The following is a 22,189-nucleotide window of genomic DNA, read 5'->3' as shown; positions in this document are numbered from 1 at the left end:
TCCTCACCCTGCCTCGCCTCTCCATCCAACTCCCCCCATCACCCGCTCGCTCGCTCCCTCCTCCCTCCTCTTTCTCTCCACCCCCCCCTCCACTCCTCCGCGTCCTCGTTTTTTTTCTCTCTCTCTCTCCCTCTCGCGCCCCCCCCCCCTCTCTCTCGCCACGTTTTTTGGACGAAGTGCGCCAATGGGAGAGCGGGGAGCGAGTCACGTGTCGCGGCGGAAACCGCTTTGAAGTGGCATACATCAGCGGGAGGCGCCTATCTGTCGCGCGCATTTATCTGTTGGAAGCGTCAAAGGCGATCATCCCCTAGCCGTCGAGCAAACCACGGCTCGCATCTTCCCCCGCTTCTCCTCTCCCGCTACTCTTTCTACGCTCTCTGCCTCTTCTTCTTCTTACTCTCTCGTGCAGTGTGCGCGCTCGCTCTCTCTCTCTCGTTCGTTCGCTCTCTCTCTGCACGAGGCTCAGCGCTCTCTCGCCATCCCATCCATCGCAGATACTTCTCGGCGGCGGCTTCTTCACTCCGCCCGCACTTAACGGGGCGAGCGTCGGACTCGGTTAACCCATCGACAAAAAACGGGGAGAGGGGGGGAGGGCCATTATTAGATAGGCAATAGGAATATATTATTTTTAATTTTTGTTTACTTACTGTTATTCGGTTTGTTGCAACAACAACAAAAACTATTCTGCGAACGGAGGCTGCCTTCTTTATTTCCGTTGTCCCGTTCTCTCGTCTCTCCTCCGCGTCTTTCTCACCATCTCCTCCGCGCTCTCGTCGCGAATTCATAGCAAATCATCGTCGTCGTTATTGTTGTTTACTATTCTCAAGTTATTATATATATTTTTTTAGAATCGATCTTCATTCGTAGTTGTTGTTTTTGTTTGCGAACGCGCTCAACGGACGTTTGCGCGTCTCCGTAACGACAGAAGTTGTATTCTTATTATTATTTAGAGATATAAAGAAGGTGCTGGTGGGGGGGGAGGGGAGAGGGTGAAGCGTTAGAGAGATCGCGAGAACAACACCGCGGCGGTGTAAAGTCGGCGTAGTTGATGAAGAAGCCGCGAGAGGGAACTTACCGAAGCGTCGACTTAAAGTGACTGCGAGACGCCGCGGTCTCTCTTCCTTCTCGCACCGCTCCGAAGGTAGCGGATAGCCTCAAAGCGACAGCTCTCGTATCTCCCCCCCCTCTCCACCCACCTCCCGTCCTCTCTCTCTCCCTCCACTCTCCTCTCCCGTCTGTTCGCATCGACGGAAGGTTCAAACAGAAGATATATATCGAGTGCGCGGCGCACGACACGCAGCCAGCCAGCATCGACAGCCAGCGAACGAACCGCACGACCATAAGAGACACCCCCCCCCGCCGCCCGCCCCTTACGCACCACACGCACGCGAACGCTGCAGACACTCACACGCGCTCACACGCCAGCACACACACACACTCACGCTGCTCTCTCGCCACAGCACACACACACCCACCCACGACGCAGCGCACACGCCAGCACCCGCACTCACTCGGGCTTCTCCCGAGCGGCGCCGATCGAGCGCCACCGCACGCGATGCTTCTCGAGGCGGCGCCCCAGTACCCGTCCTTGGGTCTGGGCTTCGGGCCGGCGTCCGTGCGCCATTACGCAGCTGCGTCCGGCGAGTCGTGCGAGCGCGACTCGGCGGCGATGGACGGCTACGGAGACACCGCGGCGCTCAAGCTGGGCTCGGAGCTCGGCGCCGGGCAGCCGTCGGCGTTCGTGTCGCAAGCGTCGGCCGGCTACTCCGCGGCCATCGGCGCTCACGGACCCCACGCGCACCCGGCGCCTGTGGGCTCGTACGGAGCGGCCGCGGCGGCTGCCGCTGCGGGCTTCGGCGCCTCGGCCGCCAATCGCTCCGACTTTCTCTTCCGCAACTGCGGCTTTGGAGACGCGGCTGCCGCGGCGGCTGCGGCGGGCGGTCCCGCTCAGCACGGCGTCTTCGCCCCCACGGGCAGCTTCTCCGGGCAGCAGGCTCTGGACGCCGCCGCGGCCGCAGCCGGACACCTCCTCTTCCCGGGACTGCACGAGCAAGCGAGCGCGGCTCAGCATCCCCACCACCCGCACCACCACCCGCACCACCACCACCACCCGCACCACCACCCGCACCACCACGCGCACCACCACTCCTCGAACGCGCACTTGCTCGGCGGGCAACTGCGCCTCGGCCTCGCCAATGACTCCTACGGACGGGCCGATCGCTTCGGACAAGTGTCCGGCGGACGAGGAGACCCCTACGCGGCTGCGGCTGGGGCGCCGCTGCACGGCTACGTGAATATGGCCGCGCATCATCACCACCATCATCATCACCCGGCGGCCGGAGCGGGCGCCTTCTTCCGCTACCTGCGCCCACAGCTAAAGCAGGAGCTCGTGTGCAAGTGGATAGAGCCGGAGCTGGTGAAGAAGCAGCCCTGCAACCGCGTGTTCAGCACCATGCACGAGCTGGTGACGCACCTGAGCGTGGAGCACGTGGGTGGGCCCGAGCAGGCCAACCACGTGTGCCACTGGGACGAGTGTCCCCGCGAGGGGAAGCCCTTCAAGGCCAAGTACAAGCTGGTGAACCACATCAGGGTGCACACGGGCGAGAAGCCCTTCCCGTGCCCCTTCCCCGCCTGCGGCAAGGTGTTCGCTCGCTCCGAAAACCTCAAGATCCACAAGAGGACGCACACAGGTAAACGGCACTCCGCTTGCGAGAGTGTGTGTACACGTGTGTGTGTGTGTGTACACGTGTGTGTGTGTGTGCACGTGTGTGTGTACATGTGTGTGTGTACAGATGTGTGTGCACGAGTGTGTGTGTGTACACGTGTGTGTGTGTACACGTGTGTACACGTGTGTGTACACGTGTGTGTACACGTGTGTGTGTGTGTACACGTGTGTGTGTGTACACGTGTGTTTTTAAACGTGTACGCACGCGTGAGTGTGTGTACACCTGTGTTTTTTAAATCGTGTGTGTACACGCGAGTGTGTGTGTGCACACGTGTGTGTATTTAGGTGTGAGTGTGTGCACACGTGTGTGGACACGTTTATGCGTACGTGTGTGTAAGCATGCGTGCGTTTGAGTGTGAATGTGTGCGAGCCGTGTTTTGAGTGTTAACACACGCCTATGTGTGCGTGTTTTTAAGCGTGAGAACGCATGTGTTTGTGTGTGTCTTTACCAGTGTGTACGTACATTTACATGTGTGTGTGTTTGTTTACAAGTGTGTGGGCGTGCGTGCAATGTATAATGTGTTTTCTCGCAGTTGCAACTTGTGTGTCTCTACATGTGCGCGATTGTTTACGAGATGTGCGTGTGTGCACGCGTGTGTACGTGCGCTCACGTCTGTGTATTTACGGGTGTGTGTGTGTGTACACGTGCTCACGAGAAATGTGCAAAAGTACTTAGCGAGTACAAGCGGAATGGGCGATGTGCGCACAGCTTTTAAGTCAATGTGTTAACATACACACGTACACACATTACACACACACACACATTACATACACAGGCATACGCAAACAGGCACAAACACTAGCACGCACATACATACACACAAACATACGTACATAAATGCACACAATCATACGTACGTACACACAGATACACAAAAAAATAATGTAAACATGCACATTCGTACTCATATACATAACATACACAAGTAGACAAACCACACATAATACATACGTAGTGCTGTACAGACATAGAAATGACGTTTTCACGTTTGAGACAAACATTATTTTGTTGGCTTAAAATTACAACATTTATTATTATTTGAATTATAATTATTGGAATGCTCTTCGCTGTTACGTTCGCCGTCCTGTTATCATCGAGCAGAAACAAAAACATTTTTTTCGTACAATTATTTTAATTTCCTTATGCGCTTTGCTTGCAGCTAGTGCGCTGTCAAACTTTTTGTTGTTTGTGGGGGTGGGAGAAAGCCTACGGCCGTGGTGGTGGTTGGGGTTGTATTGCTGTGTTCTTGTTTACAAACAATCTGAAAACGCGCGTTTACGGCTCTATCGGTGGCGGCGGCGTCATCGTCTAATGCTACTGCTGCCCCGGCAATATTTGCGCGGTGAAGTCGTCGTCGATTTGAGCTCGTCCCATTGGCACAATCTTGCGCTTCACGATCCACCCACGGTCAGCAGGCACCACCGCCACACTCTCTACTGCTAGCCTATAGCCTAGACCCCCCCCCCCCGCTCCCTAGTTGTGTACACAGCGCGGCGCGAATGTGTAGCACACCCCCCGATTATAATGCAAATACGGAGATCGCGCGTGTAACAGACTGTTGGGCCAAGTGCTGTTGGCGAGTAGCACCTGTGTATGTGTCTGTGTGTGTCTCTCTCTCTGTGTGTATATACACAGAGAGAGAGAGACACAAGCACGAGTGTACACAACGTGGCGACGTGGGCACGCGTGGTCGAGTGTGAGCCGCTGCTGCTGCACCAGCCCTCAATGTGTCACTTCGGGTTATTCGTCACCGCCGCCGATAAATCTCTATTTTTGTTGTTGTTGTTGAAGAAAGAAAATCGGCTGCTCGCGCGCATTGCCTACAAACTGACCGCGGGACGTAAATCAGCGAGTCGTTTGCGAGAACTTCCAACAACAACAACAAGAACAACAACAATAACGTGGGCCCGAACCGACGCGGTGATGGGGTCGGGATGCCTTTTGCGTTCCTCTGGGCCGTGGGCCACGGTTCGAGTTGGGGTCCCGGGTGACGGACACTCAAAGAGGCGTGAGAGGAGGGGAGTTTGTGTGTGTGTGTGTCGAGGAGGGGGGGGGGATGAGTTAGAGAAGGGATCTCGGCTGAGTTGCGTGCCTGCGTGTAGCAGATGGTTGTTGCATGCTTGTAGAGGAGGCGGGGATACGAGTGGCTGGTATCGCGCGGCACGCTCACGAAGCGTGCCGCGAGTTGCCGTTCTGGATGAATTTACGGCGTCGAAATGGAAAGCAGATGCTGCCGATAGGTTGTTGTGCGCATTGGTTTGGGTGGGAGAAGGGTAGAGAAGCGGAGGAAGTAGGGCGGGGGTGTGTTGGGATGTGAGAAGTCGTGGACAACACACGCGAACCGTTGCAGGGTTTGCGTCCTTTTTATCAGCTCCGTCAAAGCCACAATGGCGACCCTCTCGAAGTACAAGGCGTGCCTCGTGTCGACAACGAACCCTAGTCACCGTGCGCAAGTCGAGGGGGGTAGCGACTTGTTATTGAGGGATGACTGGGTGGGTTCAGGGTGGAGGTGTTGTGGGGGGGGGGGAAGAGCTGGGACTGGTGTTCAACTCAGAATAGGCACGTAGCGAGTGAGCGCGGAAGCGAGACGATAACGGGGGCGGGGGGGTGTGGATGTGAAGGGCACTAGGCTGGCTCAATCGGGGTTCGTGTTCCGCTAACCCCTGGCGCTAACGCAACGCAGCGCAGGGCTGCATCTCAAGACGTGCACTCGTAGGCAGCCGTAATTGGGGGTAGCTGATGTCTTTATCTTTGGACTAACGAGGTGGTGGCAAGGGGCGGGCTGGTCCGCTGTGGGGGACAGGGCATCCGTGAGTGGACTCTGTAAGCGCGAGCCCCCCCCCCCTATTTGTGAATGACAATTGTTTTGTTTTGGAGGTCGGGGTGGGGGGGCATTATTTAGCGAAAATGTAGTGATGAAATTGCAGCATGCTCTAATATATATATGTATATATTATCGAAGTGGTAATATTTATTTTTGGAATTATTTGTTTTCGTAATTAGGACCGTGTTGTATTTTAAGTTTATTTAGATATTTTAAAAAAATGCTAATTAATCGTACGAAATACAGATATATATTTTGCGTAATTGTGTATTAAGTTTGCACTCTGAAAGAAAAAAAATAGGCGTTATATTATTTATTGACGCAATTAAATCGCTTGTATTTTTGGACCGTGAATTCCGTGTATTTAGTATATAGCGGATATTTGAAGAATATTAATCCATGATAATTTCACAACTATTGCTAATGTAACATCGTATAATTTCGACAAATTATAAACAAACGCAATATATAAGGGCAATATAATAATTACGCATATGCACTGCGTACATAATTCACAACATACTACTACTACTCTGTACATGCAAATACATGCGAAATGCGCATACGTATATTAACCTAACACCTTGGTCTAATTATAAACGGTAACCATGAAACGAGTAATTATGTTATTTAATTTTAGACCGTAACAACGCATTCTCAAGGGCTGCGTTAGATATCGCGTTGGTCGAGACAGCCAACTTTGAAGTCTGCAGTTTGACTGCTCGTGAGTAGCTCCTTTATCGCCCCGGCCGATGCTTGTGCTTTTGAATGTCAATACACTAATAATAATGCCATGACGGCCTGCCTTGTGTGGCTTGTATTTTACAACATTTGAAATGAGAATTGATTATCATTATTATCTGAATAATAATTACCCGTTCGATAATTAATTGATAGCGCACGTGGACCCGTATAGCATCAACAAACGTTTCGGGCAAGTGATGTAAGCGAGTAGCAGCGATGAAGGCAGGGCGGGTGGCCAGCACCACGCCCGGCCGCCTTTGTCTCCCCTAGTGACGATGTTTACACGTTGCACGTTACACCATCGCAGCGCATAGATTATTCGTTTTATTAATAATCACATTATCCTATCCTCCGTAAGTGTGTGTGCGCATGATAAAAAAAAACACATGGCGAGCGAGCTTGCTTAAAGTTGGCGAGATGGGGGACTGAAATGGCCGTTCCGTGTCTTGTTGTGCAGACGCTCCGATAAATGAGATCCAATTAAGGGGGGCTACGGTAATCGAAAGGGAAAAACTCAATTAACGTTTTTCAACCGCAACAGTTTTTTAATGAGCGCAAATGTTTCACAGCTAAGAGACGTTACCGCGCACCGAATCGTTGTATTATATAGCAGTAACAGCTTATGTCAAATTATATTTATATACATACAGTAGGCTTAAACTTTGTTAGGGGATGTGTTAGAAACTGTCCGCCTCCAAAGACAAAGATCACCCGTATAGCTCGAACATACTTTTGGGGCAAGTGCTGTTATAGCGAGGACCTATGAAGGCCGGCACGGCACACGAGGGGGTGGGTGGCCAGCACCACGCCCGACCATCCTTTGTCTCCCCAGTGACCATGTTTACACAGCGCACCAGGTACTCATTTGAGGCTAAGTCGACCTAGGGGAGGCCCAGGACCGGTTTAGATATCCGTCACCGGTGTTGGCCGTGAGCTGGAATCGAACTCTGGTCGCCGGGTTCGTAGCGCAAGCGTAGCGCTAACCGCTACACTATCGTTCCACACATATACATACATACACACATACACACGGGGGTTTGTTTAACCATCTTTCACCACGCTGGTCAACGAGCCAGAGTCGACCTCGGCCCAGAACCGGTACAGAAAATCGTCACTGGTATCGGTGGCCGTGAGCGGGAATCCCCCGTGTAGCCTTAACAGACTGTAGGGGCAAGTGCTGTTAGCGAGCACCTATGAATGCCAGCACAGCACACAACGGGGTGGGTGGCCAGCACCACGCCCGGCCGCCTTTGTCTCCCCAGTGGCGATTGTTTACACAGCGAACCAGGTACTCATTTGAGGCTGAATCGACCTAGAGGAGGCCCAGGACCGGTTCAGATAATCGCTGGTTTGGTGGCCGTGAGCGGGAATCGAACTCGGTTCAGCGGGTTCGTAGCGCAGCGTAGCGCCAGACCACAAACTCCCTCCACTCTCGCACACGCATGTCCGCTGATGTACGCATGTCCACCGATTCGCGAGCACACGTACACAAACACACGCATTCTCAGACACTCGCACCGATACACGCACCCACACACACACAGCCGTGTAGAAGATACCATGCACACACACGCACATTCACAAACCTATACACGCACACAAAGACAGAGATATACATACAATAGTTGCAATCACACTCACACACACTGAGTGACGTTAAAGAAAAAAAACAATGCATACTGACCGATAAACACACAAACGCACACAACGTACACACGTCCCAACGCATACATCATTGCGTACATACATGCACACACACACACACGTGGGCACACGCAGACGCACATGCATGCGCACAGAGAAAAAAGACACCCACGCATCGCCTTTGAACGGACTGTTGGGGCAAGTGCTGTATGCGAGCATCGATAATAGAGACACGCCAATACACCCACGTTTAACCTGAGCCGACTAGCTGGAGCATCAATACACAAAGACAACGTACGCAGTGCGTAAACAACAACAACAACAAACAACGCCATGCCGTTCGCCACTAAGTGGCGGTGACGTCACCACGGCGCTCGTGACGGGATGGGGTCACGCCAAAACGGTTTGGAGATGTTAACTACCTCGCCTTGTATACAGGAGATCGTGGGTTCCATCCGACCCGGAACCCTGCTGTATATTTAGACTTTGCGTGTCTCTCTCATCACCATCGTGGTGGCTAGGAGATGTTAACTACCTCGCCTGGTATACAGGAGATCATGGGTTCTATCCCGACCCTGGCGATGCCTGCTGTATATTTGGACTTTGCGTGTGTCTCTCATCACCATCACGGTGGCTAGGAGATGTTAACTACCTCGCCTGGTACACAAGAGGTCGTGGGTTCGATCCCGACCCTGGCGATGCCTGCTGTATATTTGGACTTTGCGTGTCTCTCTCATCACCATCGCGGTGGCTAGGATATGTTAACTACCTCGCCTGGTGTACAGGAGGTCGTGGGTTCCATCCCGACCCTCACGATGCCTGCTGTATATTTGCGTGTCTCTCGCAGTGGTGGCGTTAAATGTTCTCCGGGTCCTCCGGGTTTAACCTCCGTATATGAAATCAAACATCACGCGTTCAGAGGTTTTGGCTGCTATACATCGCGTTTTCCACGTGATAAGCCACTTCGTTGAGCTATCGTTTGTGGCCAGGTGGTTTCTAAAGAAGAGAGCTATACAGCTCAGTGGGGCATTACCTGATAAAATATGAAGGAAAAAAAGATACAAATATATAGTTTAGCTTGAGGTTCAGTTTGAGGACGTCACGGTAAGAGGTCACGGGGACAGACTCCAGGTGCCATGGATGAAGACGCATTATTGACCCTTCCCGTAGGAGAGAGAGAGAGAACGCCAAGTCGGACTAAGTACTGACACGTTGTGAACTCCCCACTCAAACTGCTTCTTTCGACTCTTTCCCGGCCTACCCGGGAGCGGTGCACAGAATACCGCTCATCGACACAGCAATGTGTACACGGGGTTTGCTGATGAGTGGCAATAGCCATCACGATTGAGAGGGGGGGGGGGAGGCTTTGATCTTGGGTCGGAAAGGCGACATAATTTATATTTATAATATTATTAACTAGTGTGTGTGTGCGTCGAATCAGCCCCAATTGCGCGTGTGTAGTAAACATCGCCATTAGGGAGACAAAGGCGGCCGGGCATAGTGCTGGTAACTCGTGTGCCACAGTGCCGGCCTTCATAGGTGCTCGCTAATAACAGCTCTTGCCCCAATAGCCTGCTAAGGCTATACGGAGGGAGATTAGTCTTTGTGCGTGATTGGTTTCGCTCAGACGTATCTGTCAATCATGCCATTTGTGTCTATTTATTTAGATTGAAATACAAGTTTCTGAACGTTATTTTAGCGAACTTTGAAGAATTAACAAAAAATAGAGATCGAACTTAATCATCATCCCCTACACGTTTCTTAAATCGAAAAATAGAATCGGTGCTTGAACACTTGTGTCCGTGTATACGTGCGTGTGACGGGCGTGGTGCAGGCCACCCACCCCCTCGTGTGCCGTGCCGGCCTTCATAGGCGCTCGCTAACAGCACTTGCCCCAACAGTACGCTAAGGCTATCCGGGGGTGTTCTTTCTTTGTTATATAAGTGCTCGCTCCCAGCACTTTCAGCAACAGTTTTAAAGTCTTTACGGGGTGATGTTTCTATTTTGTATGTAGGTATACATGTGCGCATGCATGCATGTATGTGCGAGTTGAAATAAGAGACGCTGTGATTTGCGTATGCACGTCGTGCGCACCTATGTTAGCGGATTTATTATTTTTGTATGTGTCTACATGTGAGTAAGACTCATGTATGTACGTCTTCGTGTACAGTACAGTACTATACGTGTGCTCATCGGGATATATGTGTACGAGTATATATATACGTGTGTGTGTGTAACGCGGAGAGGGGGGGTAGTTGTTCGTGATGAGCGCACTTTGCCACGAACCCAGAAAACTCGAGTTCGATTCCCGCTCACAGTAAACATCAGTGGCGAATACCTGAACCACGTTGACACGAGCGGCCGCGTAACTGGCGCTCGATCGACTAGAACCGGTGCTGGGCCTCCCCTATGTCGACTCAGCCTGAAGTGGGTATAGCTGGTGCGGTTGCTGGCTACACGTGCACCATCGTGCGCCGTGCCACCTTCACAGTCGCACTCGTGAAGCGATGAAGGGCGACCTTTGTGCAGATTGTCGCGAGCGGCAGTGTCGTGGTGAGTGTGAGAGCTTGGGGGGGGGGCACAGCTGCAACAGATTTCGGTGGTCCGAGTTCGAGTCAAACCCACGGCCACCACCAGCAAACGGAACTTGGAAGGCAAAGGCGCTCGTTCAGAGCACTTGCCCGTCCGTAATTAGTTGTATTGTCCTGTATATGTGCGTGTGCGTGTCTATGAATGTGTATACTGTTTATATATGTGTGTATATGCATGTGTGTGGCAAGCTGTGGTGTTGTGGTTAGCGCCCTATGCATGCCACGAGCCTCGGCTTGTTCGATTTCGATTCCCGCTCACGGCCAACACCAGCGGCGATCATCTGAACCGATGCTGGGCCTCCCTTAGGTCGACTCGGCCTCAAATGAGTACCTGGTGCGACGTGTAAACATCGCCGCGAGGGATATCAAGACGACCGAGCCTGGTGCCGGCCACCCCACCCCCTCGTGTGCCGTTCGGGCATTCAAAGGCGCTCGCTAACAGCACTTGCCCCAACAGTCTGAAGGCTATCCGACTGGAGTCTTTGTATGTGTAGTCTTTGTGTCTTTGCGGGGCTTCAATGGTTCCTGCTACTCCCAGCACTTGCCCCCCACTCCCGATGGTCTGTTGAGGCTACACGGGAGAACCTTCATCTGGTGCGTAACTCGAGTGTTGCACCTCAACCCCCCCCTTCCCCACCGACGCAGGCGAGAAGCCGTTCAAGTGCGAGTTCGAGGGCTGCGACCGCCGCTTCGCCAACAGCAGCGACCGCAAGAAGCACATGCACGTGCACACGTCGGACAAGCCCTACTTCTGCAAAGTGTGCGACAAGTCGTACACGCACCCCAGCTCTCTGCGCAAGCACCTCAAGGTTAATTTACGCACGCGCGCACTCGCTCGCACGCACACACACACACACACACGTGTACACGCACGCACACACGTGTACATGTGTGTGTACGCACGCACACGCGTGTACGCACACACATATACACGTGTACACACACGTGTGTACACACACACGTACGCACGCGCACACGTGCGTATGTGTGTACGCACACACGTGTGTACAGACATATACACACGTGTGTGCGTACGAGCGTACACACGTGTATGCACACGTACACACACGTGTCCGTACACACACGTACGCAACTGAACCGGCCCTGAGGTCCACTCAGCCTTTAACGCGTGCCTGGCGCGGTGTGCAAGCACAAAGATAAAGACCCCCCGTATAGCCTTTAACAAACCTTTGGGGGAGGGGGGGCAAGTCCTGTCAGCGAGCACCTATGAAGGCCGGCACGGTACACGAGTGGGTGGGTGATCAGCACCACGCCCAGCCGTCTTGATCTCCCTAGGTACTATTTTAAGACTGAGTCGACCTAGGGTAGGCCCAGGACCGGTTCAGATAATCGCCACTGGTGTGTGTACATACGTGTCACCACACACACGGATACATAACACGCGTACACACTCACGAACACCCACGCCACGTGTATAGTGTCGTGTAAACGCAGACGTCTGTACACACACAAACACACGCGTGTACACAAAGACCCCCAACTCCCCGCGCAATTCACGTGTACACACACGCGAACACAAAGACAAATATCCCCCGTGTAGCCGACATTGGCTTTCCGGTCGAACAATGCCGCGGTACACGAACACACAACCACGCGGATACACACGTTGTGGACAAAGATAAAGATCCACCGTATAGCCTTAACAGACTGTTGGGGCAAGTGCCGTTAGCGAGTAGCACCTATGAAGGCCGGAACGGTACACGAGGGGGTGGGTGGCCAGCACCACGCCCGACCGCCTTTGTCTCCCCAGTGGTGATGTTTAAACACCGCACCAGGTACTCATTTGAGGCTGAGTCGACCTAGGGGAGGCCCAGGACCGGTTCAAATAATCGTCACTGGTGTTGGCCGTGAGCGGGAATCGAACCCGTGTCGCCGGGTTCGTAGCGCAGCGCGCTAACCGCTACACACACACACATACATGCGTACACACATGTGTACACACGTGCCCACACACACGTGTACTCACACGCACGAGAGCGAGGGGGGCAGGCGAGGAAGCGAGGGGAAGGGTGGGGGAGGTCTGAGACGCGGGGAACAGTCGGTGAGGCTGGGGAAGATGGAGGGGACGGGTGATTGGGATTGGAGTGAAGGAGAGTGGTGGTGGGGGTTGAGGGGTGGTGGCGGGGGGTATGGGGGGGGGGCACCTCCCCCCCTCCTGCCCCCTCCTCCTCCCTCCTCCTCCACCCCCGACACCCTAAAAGTTGCTGCTGTTGCTGATCGCGCAGCTCAGCAGCGTGGCCATTTTGCAATGAAAAGAGATTCGCGTGTTGCCGCTCTGAGTCTTCTTCCACTGCGGTGCAGCACGCACGCGCACGCACGCGCACGCACGCACGCGCACGCACAAAGATCCCCCGTGTAGCCTGCGGGGGCAAGGGCGCGCTAGTTTGCGAGCGCCTATTGAGGCCGTCACAGAGGCCTGCACGAGGGTTCGTGGGTGGGTGCGGCCGGTTTCAAACATTACAACCCCCGATGTCTCCGCTCGTTTTTTGTTTAGGGCGGAGTCGACCTAGGGGAGGGAGGCCTCGGCACCGCTTCTGATATCCACGCGCCACTAACGTTGTGCCATTGGCCGTGAACGGAAATCAGGTCGGGCGCGGGTTCCAAGTCGCAGTGATTTAGCCACTGCGCCCACCGCTCCACGTGTACACACATATATGTAGGTGCACAGACAAAGGCCCCCCGTATAGTCCGCACGGGATTTTGGGGGCAAGTGTTGTTTGCGAGAACCTATGAAGGCCGACACGGCACACGGCGGAGGTTGGGTGGGGGGGGTCAGCAACCAACACTCGGCCGCCTTTGTCTCCCCTGTAGTGATGAGGTTCACACACTACACCAGGTACTCAACCTTAAATGAGTACTAATTTAGATTTTGTACATAGTCAAATACTCCCAAGTGTGTGTGTGTGTGGGGGTGATGGGGGAGCGGTAGTGTAGTTGTTTGCACGCTGCGCTACTAACCCGGCCACCCAAGTTCGAATCCATCTCACGTCCACCGACAACCATTGACGATTATTTGAACCAGCCCTGGGCCTCCCCTAGGTCGACTCAGCCGTCAAATGAGTGCCTCGTGGTGTGTGTAACCATATATAGGCGACGTTTCGGGCAATGCCCCCTCTTCAAGAATACAGCCTCGAGACTCAAATTGCATCATCAGCATTCACCAAACTGCAATACGCCAAATGATGACAACGAGCATTAAAATAACAACGAATATGGTCCTCGCTCTTTCTTTCCAGGTTCACGAATCAACCCCGCAGGGCTCGCAACCTTCCCCAGCCACCAGCTCGGGCTACGAGTCATCCACGCCGCCCTCCCTCGTCTCCCCCGCCGGCGGCGAAGGGGCCGCCGCCGCAAACGCCGGGGTGCAGCAGCAGCAGCAGCAGCAACCTCCAGGGGCAGTCGTGGGGGGAGGAGGAGGTGGTGGAGGAGGGGGGCCGCCCCCCTCCCACCAGTCGTCGCAGCCCACCCAGGTCCCTGGCTCCCACACGGGCGTACCCCCTTGTCCCGCCACCCCCTTCTTTTCGGCCAACTTTAGCGAGTGGTACGTCTGATCCCGACGCCGCCGACGCCGCCGCCCAACGGGAGAGAGAGCGAGGGAGACGCGGAGGCTCGCGGGCACCCGGCATCGCTTGCCGTGGGGTTGGCCCCGAGGCACCAACCCGCTGTTCCCCTGTTCCGCTTCGCTCCGGCTTTCTTTTCTCTCCTTCATAACCATCACCCCCCCCCCCATCACGCTCCTCCGCCATCCCCCCCCGTTTCTCCTTCCCTACCCCCGATATTTGCTTTAACAAGGGCTCTGGGAATTGGACTGGGAACGCGCACGTAATGATCATTTGCAAACATGCCCGGCGCACTGCAATTACCGCTACTAAGGCTGCCTCCTGCCTGATTACGTTTGCAATGAGTCCTTCGCCGCAGTTGTTGCGATTACTATTATGATTTTTCATTTTACGAGCCAAGTGAGAGAGAGATATTGGGGAGAGAGAGAGAGAGACGCGGTAGGAGGAGAAAACGGGGAGGGGGGCAAGCACGCCGTCGGGCAGTGATGCGGTGCGCAATGGGGTTGTGGGCAAGGATGGTGGCACAGTGGCGGTGATTAAACGAAGAAATTCATCTCTGCCAACCCATCATACCCCCCCCCCCCTCTCTCCAAACTCATCCGCTCAACTTCATGAGCCCCCCCTCCCTGCCCCCGAATTTTCACCACCACCCCCAACACCCTCACCACCTCTCTCCCTTCACACGGAACACTGGAACGTATTAATTTAATTGACTGGAGTATTTATTTTTTCGAGTGTACATAACTGTGCTGTAAATTGTCCGCGATGGGCATAACGCCCTATATACTATTGCAGTGACACTATTTGTTTGTCGTACTAAGGATTGTTTTCTTTTTATTTGGGTTGGGGGGTGGGGGGCGGAGATGGTTTAATTTGACGTTTAGAGGGTGCAGAGTTTGATTTCAAACGTCGTTAATGTCGCTGTTGTGTGTCGCTGTCGATTGTTGATGTTGCTGTTGATGTTCATGTTGCTATAATAATTATTAATATTATTTTCACGTGCGGATGTGAATATTTGATGTGCTTTTTTGGGGGGGGGCGGTGGGGTGGGTGGGTGGGTGGGTGGGGGGCGGATGGGTATACTTTTCCCCCAGGAATGGATCTTGACATTTTATTGTTCCTTGTTTTGTAAAAGATAACTATATAACTGTAATGTTAAAGGAAACAAAAAAAAAACACAACACAAACAAATTTACATCGTGCCAAAGTCATTCTCAGTACCACATGTCAGAGTATATTGTAATGTATATATTTAGATGTTGGAAAAAAATTATCTCCTTTCATTGTCTGGTAACATTTTTATATATATATAGGCATAGTGATTGTCATGGAATAGCGGACATTATCGTAGGCGTCATTGTTCGTGAATAACTTTTAAATGTGAAGAAAAAAATACATTACACGGTTATCCTATTTATTGGAATGTAACTTATTAGCTGGTATTAGTCATCACAATAGGTCAGTCAATATTTATATGTTTTTAAGGGCGGTGTGTGTGTCGGGGGGGGGGGGGGTCTTGAACGACGTGTGCAGTATTAATTGTCTTCATCACAAAAAGAGGTGCATTGTAATTGGTAGTCTTTAGTCTACATGTCAATAAACATCGTACTATCAAACGCACCGTCCTGGAAGCTGGTTTACAGTTTGCATTCGCTTTGCTCATTGTTTCCCGTGTACAATCACGCTTCTCTCCCTCCTCCTCCCTGCTATATAAACACAACGCTGACGATTGCAAACAAACAACAACAACATTTATAATACTTGTGTTGGCAGTGTCCCCCCCCCCTTCCTCCTCCAGACCTGGGGGGGGGGCCACGTGAACGCGCACCGACCAAATTTTCAATCCCACGGCCTCGGCCGTTCACGCGAGACAGAGAGAGGAGGAGGGCTGGAAAAATGAATCAACAAACGACCGCCACCTCGCGCACGGAAACACGTGTTTACAATTACGTTAACTATGTACCGCTCGTATCGCCGCTTAATTCGGAAGCATTTACAGGAGGCAGCACATTAATTACCGCTGTAATGTATTGAGGGGGGGAGGAGGGCGGGCGAGCCGGAGGAGGAGGGAAACGGAATGGGTTGCGTTGAGTTGCCTTGAGAAGCCAAGTGGGGGGGTGGGGGGGGGGTCTAGCTATGATTAATCGCCCTGCTAAGTACATTGTACCTCCAAGCAATTCCATATTGCAGTCGCTTAAATTGCCTGCCGTCTTTAGCCAGTCAATTACCTTGTGGCATTAATTATTTCCGAAAATTTATCCGTTGTTCTTTTTTTTAAATCATAAACGCGAGTTGCGAGTGGCGAATGGTCTTGGCCGAGTACATCGACCGGTTCGTATCAATCCCGTTCATGCGACACCGCAGCGGTGCGTTGCACGGAGCGGGGGGGCGGATTGGAAGGGGGGGGGAGGTTGTGGGTTGAGAATGCATCTGGGATTTGGTTAGCGTTGACATCGGCATTACCCTATTCACCCGTAATTTTTAATTCACTTGTCCCGCACTCAAAACCTTAAGGGCCCTATGCATCACCCGTGACATGATCGCGTTATTTCGCCAACCCCTCCCCCCCCCCCCGCCCGCTCGCCGCCTTTGTCTTTACGAGATTTGTTGGTGTTGAGTTGTGGGGAGTGTCAGGCTGCAATGGGTTACCTATACACCATATATGTTCTATTCTACAATACAAATATATGTGCTTATGGTGGGGGGGGGGGGGGGGGGTTAGTGCAAAAGGTTAACGCGCTGCGCCCCGAACCCTGCGAGCCGAGTTCCATTCCCGCTCACGGCCAATGTTATCTGAATCGGTTCCGGGCCTCTCCTAGGTCGACTCGGCCTCAAATGAGTACCCTTGTGCCGCGTGTAAACATCGCCACTGGGGGAGACAAAGGCGGCCGGCCGTGGTGCTGGCCACCCACCCCCTCGTGCTCTTCCAGCACACGTAAAACGAGGTTGAGGGTGCGCTTGCACGCCATTCATTGCGTTATTGCATTGAACCGGTGGCTCCCCGCGGTGTATATGGAGTGCTCTCACCAACAACCCGTGTTCATCCGGCGGCGTTTCTTTAAAGGGTCTGGTTCTACTGATGAGACCCAGACGGCCGAAGCCGGTCCAGAGTGACCTCGCCTGATCAAATAATGCCACTTGATCAAATCGTGTCCAACAAAAACGAATAGGTTTCATGGACCACAATGCGATCTCCGAGATAAAAATGTGTCGTGAAACCCGCCACCACCCGACACGACCCGTTCTTGAGGTTTGTCGCGTCAAACAAAACACGCCATTTCGCAGTTGGAGTAAATGTTAAATTTGTTTAATTTGTGTACGAATACAGAACGGGGTACAGAGAACTGTTCTACAATAGCTGGCCGTCGCGTTCAACAGCTCACTACAAAATCGCGCGTGCGTGTGGACGTGGTGTGTGTGTGTGTGTATGTACGATGCTGACCGTGTTAGATGTACACGTAGCCGTTTCATTGCAACAATATCACCGATGGTACGTGTGCAGTGCTGTGTGCATGCTGTGTGTGTATATGCTGTGCTGTGTGCATGCTGTGTGTATATGCCATTATGTGTTGTGTAAACACTATGAATGATTTCTGCTTTGTACATGTTGTGTGCAAATACTGATGCTGTTTTCTGTACATAGGGTAGATGTATGCTATGCTGTGTACATGTGTCTGTTTCACGACCCATGTCACTGGCGATTATTTGAAAGAGTCATGGTCATCCGCAAGGTAGACTCAGTCTTAAACGAGTAACCTGGCGTGATATGTATAAAATATCAGCACTGGGGAGACAAAGGCGGCCGTGTGTGGTGTTGGCCACCCTTGGTGTGCCGTGCCGGACTTGATAGGTGCTTGCTAACAGCACTTGCCCCCGACATTCTGTTAAAGGCTATTCGGGAACATTTGTCTTTGTGTATATGCTCAGCTTTCTATATGGGCTGTGCGTATGTGCTGTTCTACATACGCAGTGTCTGTAATGTGCTGTGCTATTTACACGTAGTGCAAGTGTTGTGCTGTATACATTGTGGGTACTGTATCTGATATGTTGTGTATATGGCGTGTGTGTGTGTGTATGCTGTATTGTGAAAATGTTGTGTTTTTACGCACTGTTATATGCACATATCTTGTGCTTAGCAATAATGTGCATTTTTGCATGAGTTATACACACGGAGATTGTGGAATACATCATCATATTTACGCTGTTGATGAATAATGCGTTGTGTCCCCTTCAATGTGTATACATATGCCCCGGGGTACATCTTATGTACACGTAGGCACACACATAAAGATTACCCGCATAGCCTCCACCGACTTTTGGGACAAGTTAGCGAGCTCCCTTACACACACATACACACACGCACATCAACACGCACGTACTCATTAGTACACACACTGCAGTCCACATATATACTGTGGGTGTTACCCACGTTATATGCTACACGCGATATGTTTTAACACGCGCGAATCGTGAAGATTTTCACCCTACCCAGACCTCCCGAAATCCTTCCACCCCCTAACCACTACACAGAGACACAGACACAGGTACAGTATAATACAAAAATAATAACCCCACTCATCATCGTAGTACAGTCGTAATGCTATTAATAAAACAAAGGCATTATACGCGGGGATTACAGCTGGCGTTTGGGTCCGATGTTATGTATAGCCTCCCCATGCGATATTTATAAATTGATCGTTAGCTTACGGCAGCGTGAGCACACACACACACACACAGCACCGACGCAATGCTACACACATATACACAGTTATATATTTTTCAAATAAAATAACTCAACACAATCGTCAATAACACCGTTGCGGCCTTCAAAATGAAAACACAATGCGGAGAAAGGTCATCACTCAAACGCAACCTATTAAATATACAGTTATTTTTTTACATTTCTGTAACCACACACACACAAAGTCGTCGCTTTTGATAGCAACGTGGAGACCTCGTAGGTACCTTGCTCTCTCCACTGCTAGCGTAGGGGGGGGGGGCCTCCCTTCGCTCTCAAGAGCTCGTGGAGGAAGTACCCCAACGCCCCGATCAGTATAAGTCTATGGGGGTCTCTGCGTATGCTACGTGCGGTGCGAAAGAAGTTTAACATACGTACGTTAATGTTTGTGTGTGTCTCTCTCGCTGTGAGTCAACGGGTCTCTGTGTGATATTGTAAGTGTTTGTATGCGAGTCTATGATGGGTCTGTATGTGAGTTTATGATGGGTCTGTATGTGAGTTTATGGGTCTGTGTGTGAGTCTATGGATTTGTATGTGAGTCTATGATGGGTCTGTTTGTGAGTCTATGGGTTTGTGTGTGAGTCTATGGGTCTGTATGTGAGTCTATGGGTGAGTCTACGCGTCTCTGTGCGAGTCTGTGGGTCTCTATGTGCGGGGCAGCGGATGTGACGAAGCCCAGAACAGAATTTAAAGAATCCGAACCGCTACGTGAGTAATGGGACTTCTGTTCTGGAAGAACATGCACGTTTGTATCAGTTAGTCTATCGGCAGGCCGCGTGAGATGGGGTAAACTGTGGGTACTCCCACGTGGAAGAGTAGGCCATATACCCGCTAGTGTGTGTGTGTGTGGAGGGAAGGAGGGTCTCATCTAGATCTCCGCGAGCAGTGGCATCATGAAGCCATTGCAGGGCTGCGCCTCTATCTCTGCGCGTGTGTCTATGAATTTGAGAGCAGTCGCAACGGAACGCAATGTTCGCGGAGTCGCCTCCAGGCGTTTTATCATCGCCGTGGTGGGGAGAGAGAGAGAGGGGAGAGGCGCTAAGCGCGAGGGGGAAGGCGATTACCCGAGACTCGAGTTGACAAAGCTACCAGCACCGATGGTACGACGGTTCGGAGCGACCCCTCGGTTGAGAGGTGGACACGCGCCGTTCAATGCCTCAACGGGCATTCTTCCCCGCTCTCTCTGTCTGTGTGTGTGTCTGTGCTGCGTCTCGGAATTGATGAGAAACACCCCCCGAGATGAACGGAATCAGGCGTTAACCACGAGCAGAGAGCGTATTGCAACTGTGGGTGGATTTGCATGCGTGGTGGTGGGGAGTTGGGTGGGGAGGGGAGCGGTGGTGCAGCGGTGAGCGCGCTGCCCCGACAAACCCGGCGGGCAGGATTCGATTCCCGCTGCACGCTCACGGCCCAACCAACACCGGTTGACGATTTTGATGATTCCAATGTGAACCGGTCCTGGGTTGACTCTCGGAATGTGAGCAATCGCCCTTTCGGGAGACAAAGGCGGTCGGGCGTGATGCAGGCCACCCACCCACTCGTGTGCCGTGACGCATTCAATTGGGTGCTCGCTAACAGCACTTGCCCCAACAGGCTGTGAACGCTGTACGGGGGATATTTGTCTTTGTGTGATATCGAGAGAGATTGTATGTGTGATACCGACGAAGACACGGAGTGTGTGTATGTGATAGAGAGACACACTGTGTGTGTGTGATGGAGTGGCACACTGTGTGTGGTACACACTGTGTGTGTGTGTGATGGTGAGAGACAGTGTGTGGTAGTGACTGTGTGTGTGTGTGATAGTGAGACACACTGTGTGGTAGTGACTGTGTGTGTGTGATGGTGAGACACACTGTGTGTGATACAGACTGTGTGTATGTGATAGAGAGACACACTGTGTGTGTGGTACAGACTATGTGTGTGTGTGATGGTGAGAGACAGTGTGTGGTAGTGACTGTGTGTGTGATAGTGAGATACAATGTGTGTGTGTGTGTGTGATAGTGAGACACAGTGTGTGTGGTAGAGACTGTGTGTGTGTGATAGAGACTGTGTGTGTGTGATGGTGAGACACACTGTGTGTGTGTGGTAGAGACTGTGTGTGTGTAATAAAGACGGTGTGTGTGTGATACAGACTGTGTGTGTGTGGTAGAGATTGTGTGTGTGTAATAGAAACTGTGTGTGTGATGGTGAGACACACTGTGTGTGTGATACAGAGTGTGTGTGTGTGGTAGAGATTGTGTGTGTGTAATAGAGACTGTGTGTGTGTGTGATGGAGAGACACATTGTGTGTGATAGAGACAGCATGTGTGTGTGTGTGTGATGGCGATAAACACATTTTACGTGTGCGTGAGAGAGAGATGCGGGGTGAGAGAGAGAGAGTCTCTCACAGCGAGTAAACAAACGGAGTTCAAGGTCACGGGAGCAAGTACGGAGTGATTAGATAATGGGGCTTTGGGTGCGCCGTGTGGAAACAGCGCCATTGAGTGGCGACATCGCGTGCCGTGCTGATGATGATGATGAGAGAGGAAGAGAGGGGAGATAGAAGCGGGGGGGGGGGGCTCGTGCATCCACCGGGAGAAGTGGAGGAACAGGAGTCGGCGTCGTCAACGTGACCTCTCCAACATTCGACGAATGGCGCCAGCGATGACACCGTGTTGGCTGCAGTTTGCATGGGCAACAGACAGCAGCGGCAACCACAACAACAACCACCCCCTCCTCGAAGCATTCGTCAACATACGCTGCACCAACACGATGATTTGGTACATTTATTTATTTAGAGGTTAGGCCGCCGTGTTAAAAAAAATATCTACACGCGTGTCGTAAACGCTGCACCACCCGACACAGATAATTAATTATCTGCCCAATGTATCGTTTCTTCAGCAGCGCCACCCGTGTCGTGCTTTTTAGTGAGAGTATTGTCAACAACATTGACGATATTTACACCATGGGAACCTCATTTGCCAGTAAAAATATGATAATTGTTTTTTTACCCTTCTCTCTGGCAACAAAACTGACACCTTTTTACAAGGAGTCATGTTTGTATAGACCGCAATACCTGCAGTCATAATACAAACAAAAGACATAACTCTGATAATGTGCACTGTCCTTGAAGTTGATTGGTCCACACCCGAGACAGCTTTCCTTAGAGCCTAGTCTCACATGGGTTGGACCAGATGACGCCAAAAGGCGCACAACTCAAAGACAATGCACCATCAGAGTATGAGAGCTCGGGGCAAGCATCTACACTATGGGAACCTCATTTGCCAGTAAAATATGATAATTGGTTTTTTACCCTTCTATCTGGCAACAAAACTGACACCTTTTTACAAGGAGTCATGGTT

At 52.0% G+C, this 22,189-nt stretch overlaps 1 protein-coding gene across 1 annotated transcript; it reads left to right on the top strand.

Annotated features, from left to right (window-relative positions):
* The first annotated feature begins 261 nt into the window (after window positions 1-261).
* LOC133353770 (zinc finger protein ZIC 1-like) lies at window positions 262-15,288 on the top strand. The gene is made up of 3 exons (XM_061570145.1): window positions 262-2,690; window positions 11,175-11,338; window positions 13,787-15,288. The coding sequence occupies exons 1-3, from the start codon at window positions 1,556-1,558 to the stop codon at window positions 14,099-14,101; spliced, it is 1,614 nt and encodes a 537-aa protein (XP_061426129.1). The 5' UTR covers window positions 262-1,555; the 3' UTR covers window positions 14,102-15,288.
* Window positions 15,289-22,189: the final 6,901 nt, after the last annotated feature.

Source organism: Lethenteron reissneri, chromosome 45 (genome assembly GCF_015708825.2).
Source record: "Lethenteron reissneri isolate LAM-NWPU_2019-01 chromosome 45, ASM1570882v1, whole genome shotgun sequence".
NCBI classification, from domain to species: Eukaryota; Metazoa; Chordata; class Hyperoartia; order Petromyzontiformes; family Petromyzontidae; genus Lethenteron; species Lethenteron reissneri.
The sequence above is the reverse complement of the archived record's forward strand: the minus strand, read 5'-3'. Positions and strand labels throughout refer to the sequence as shown.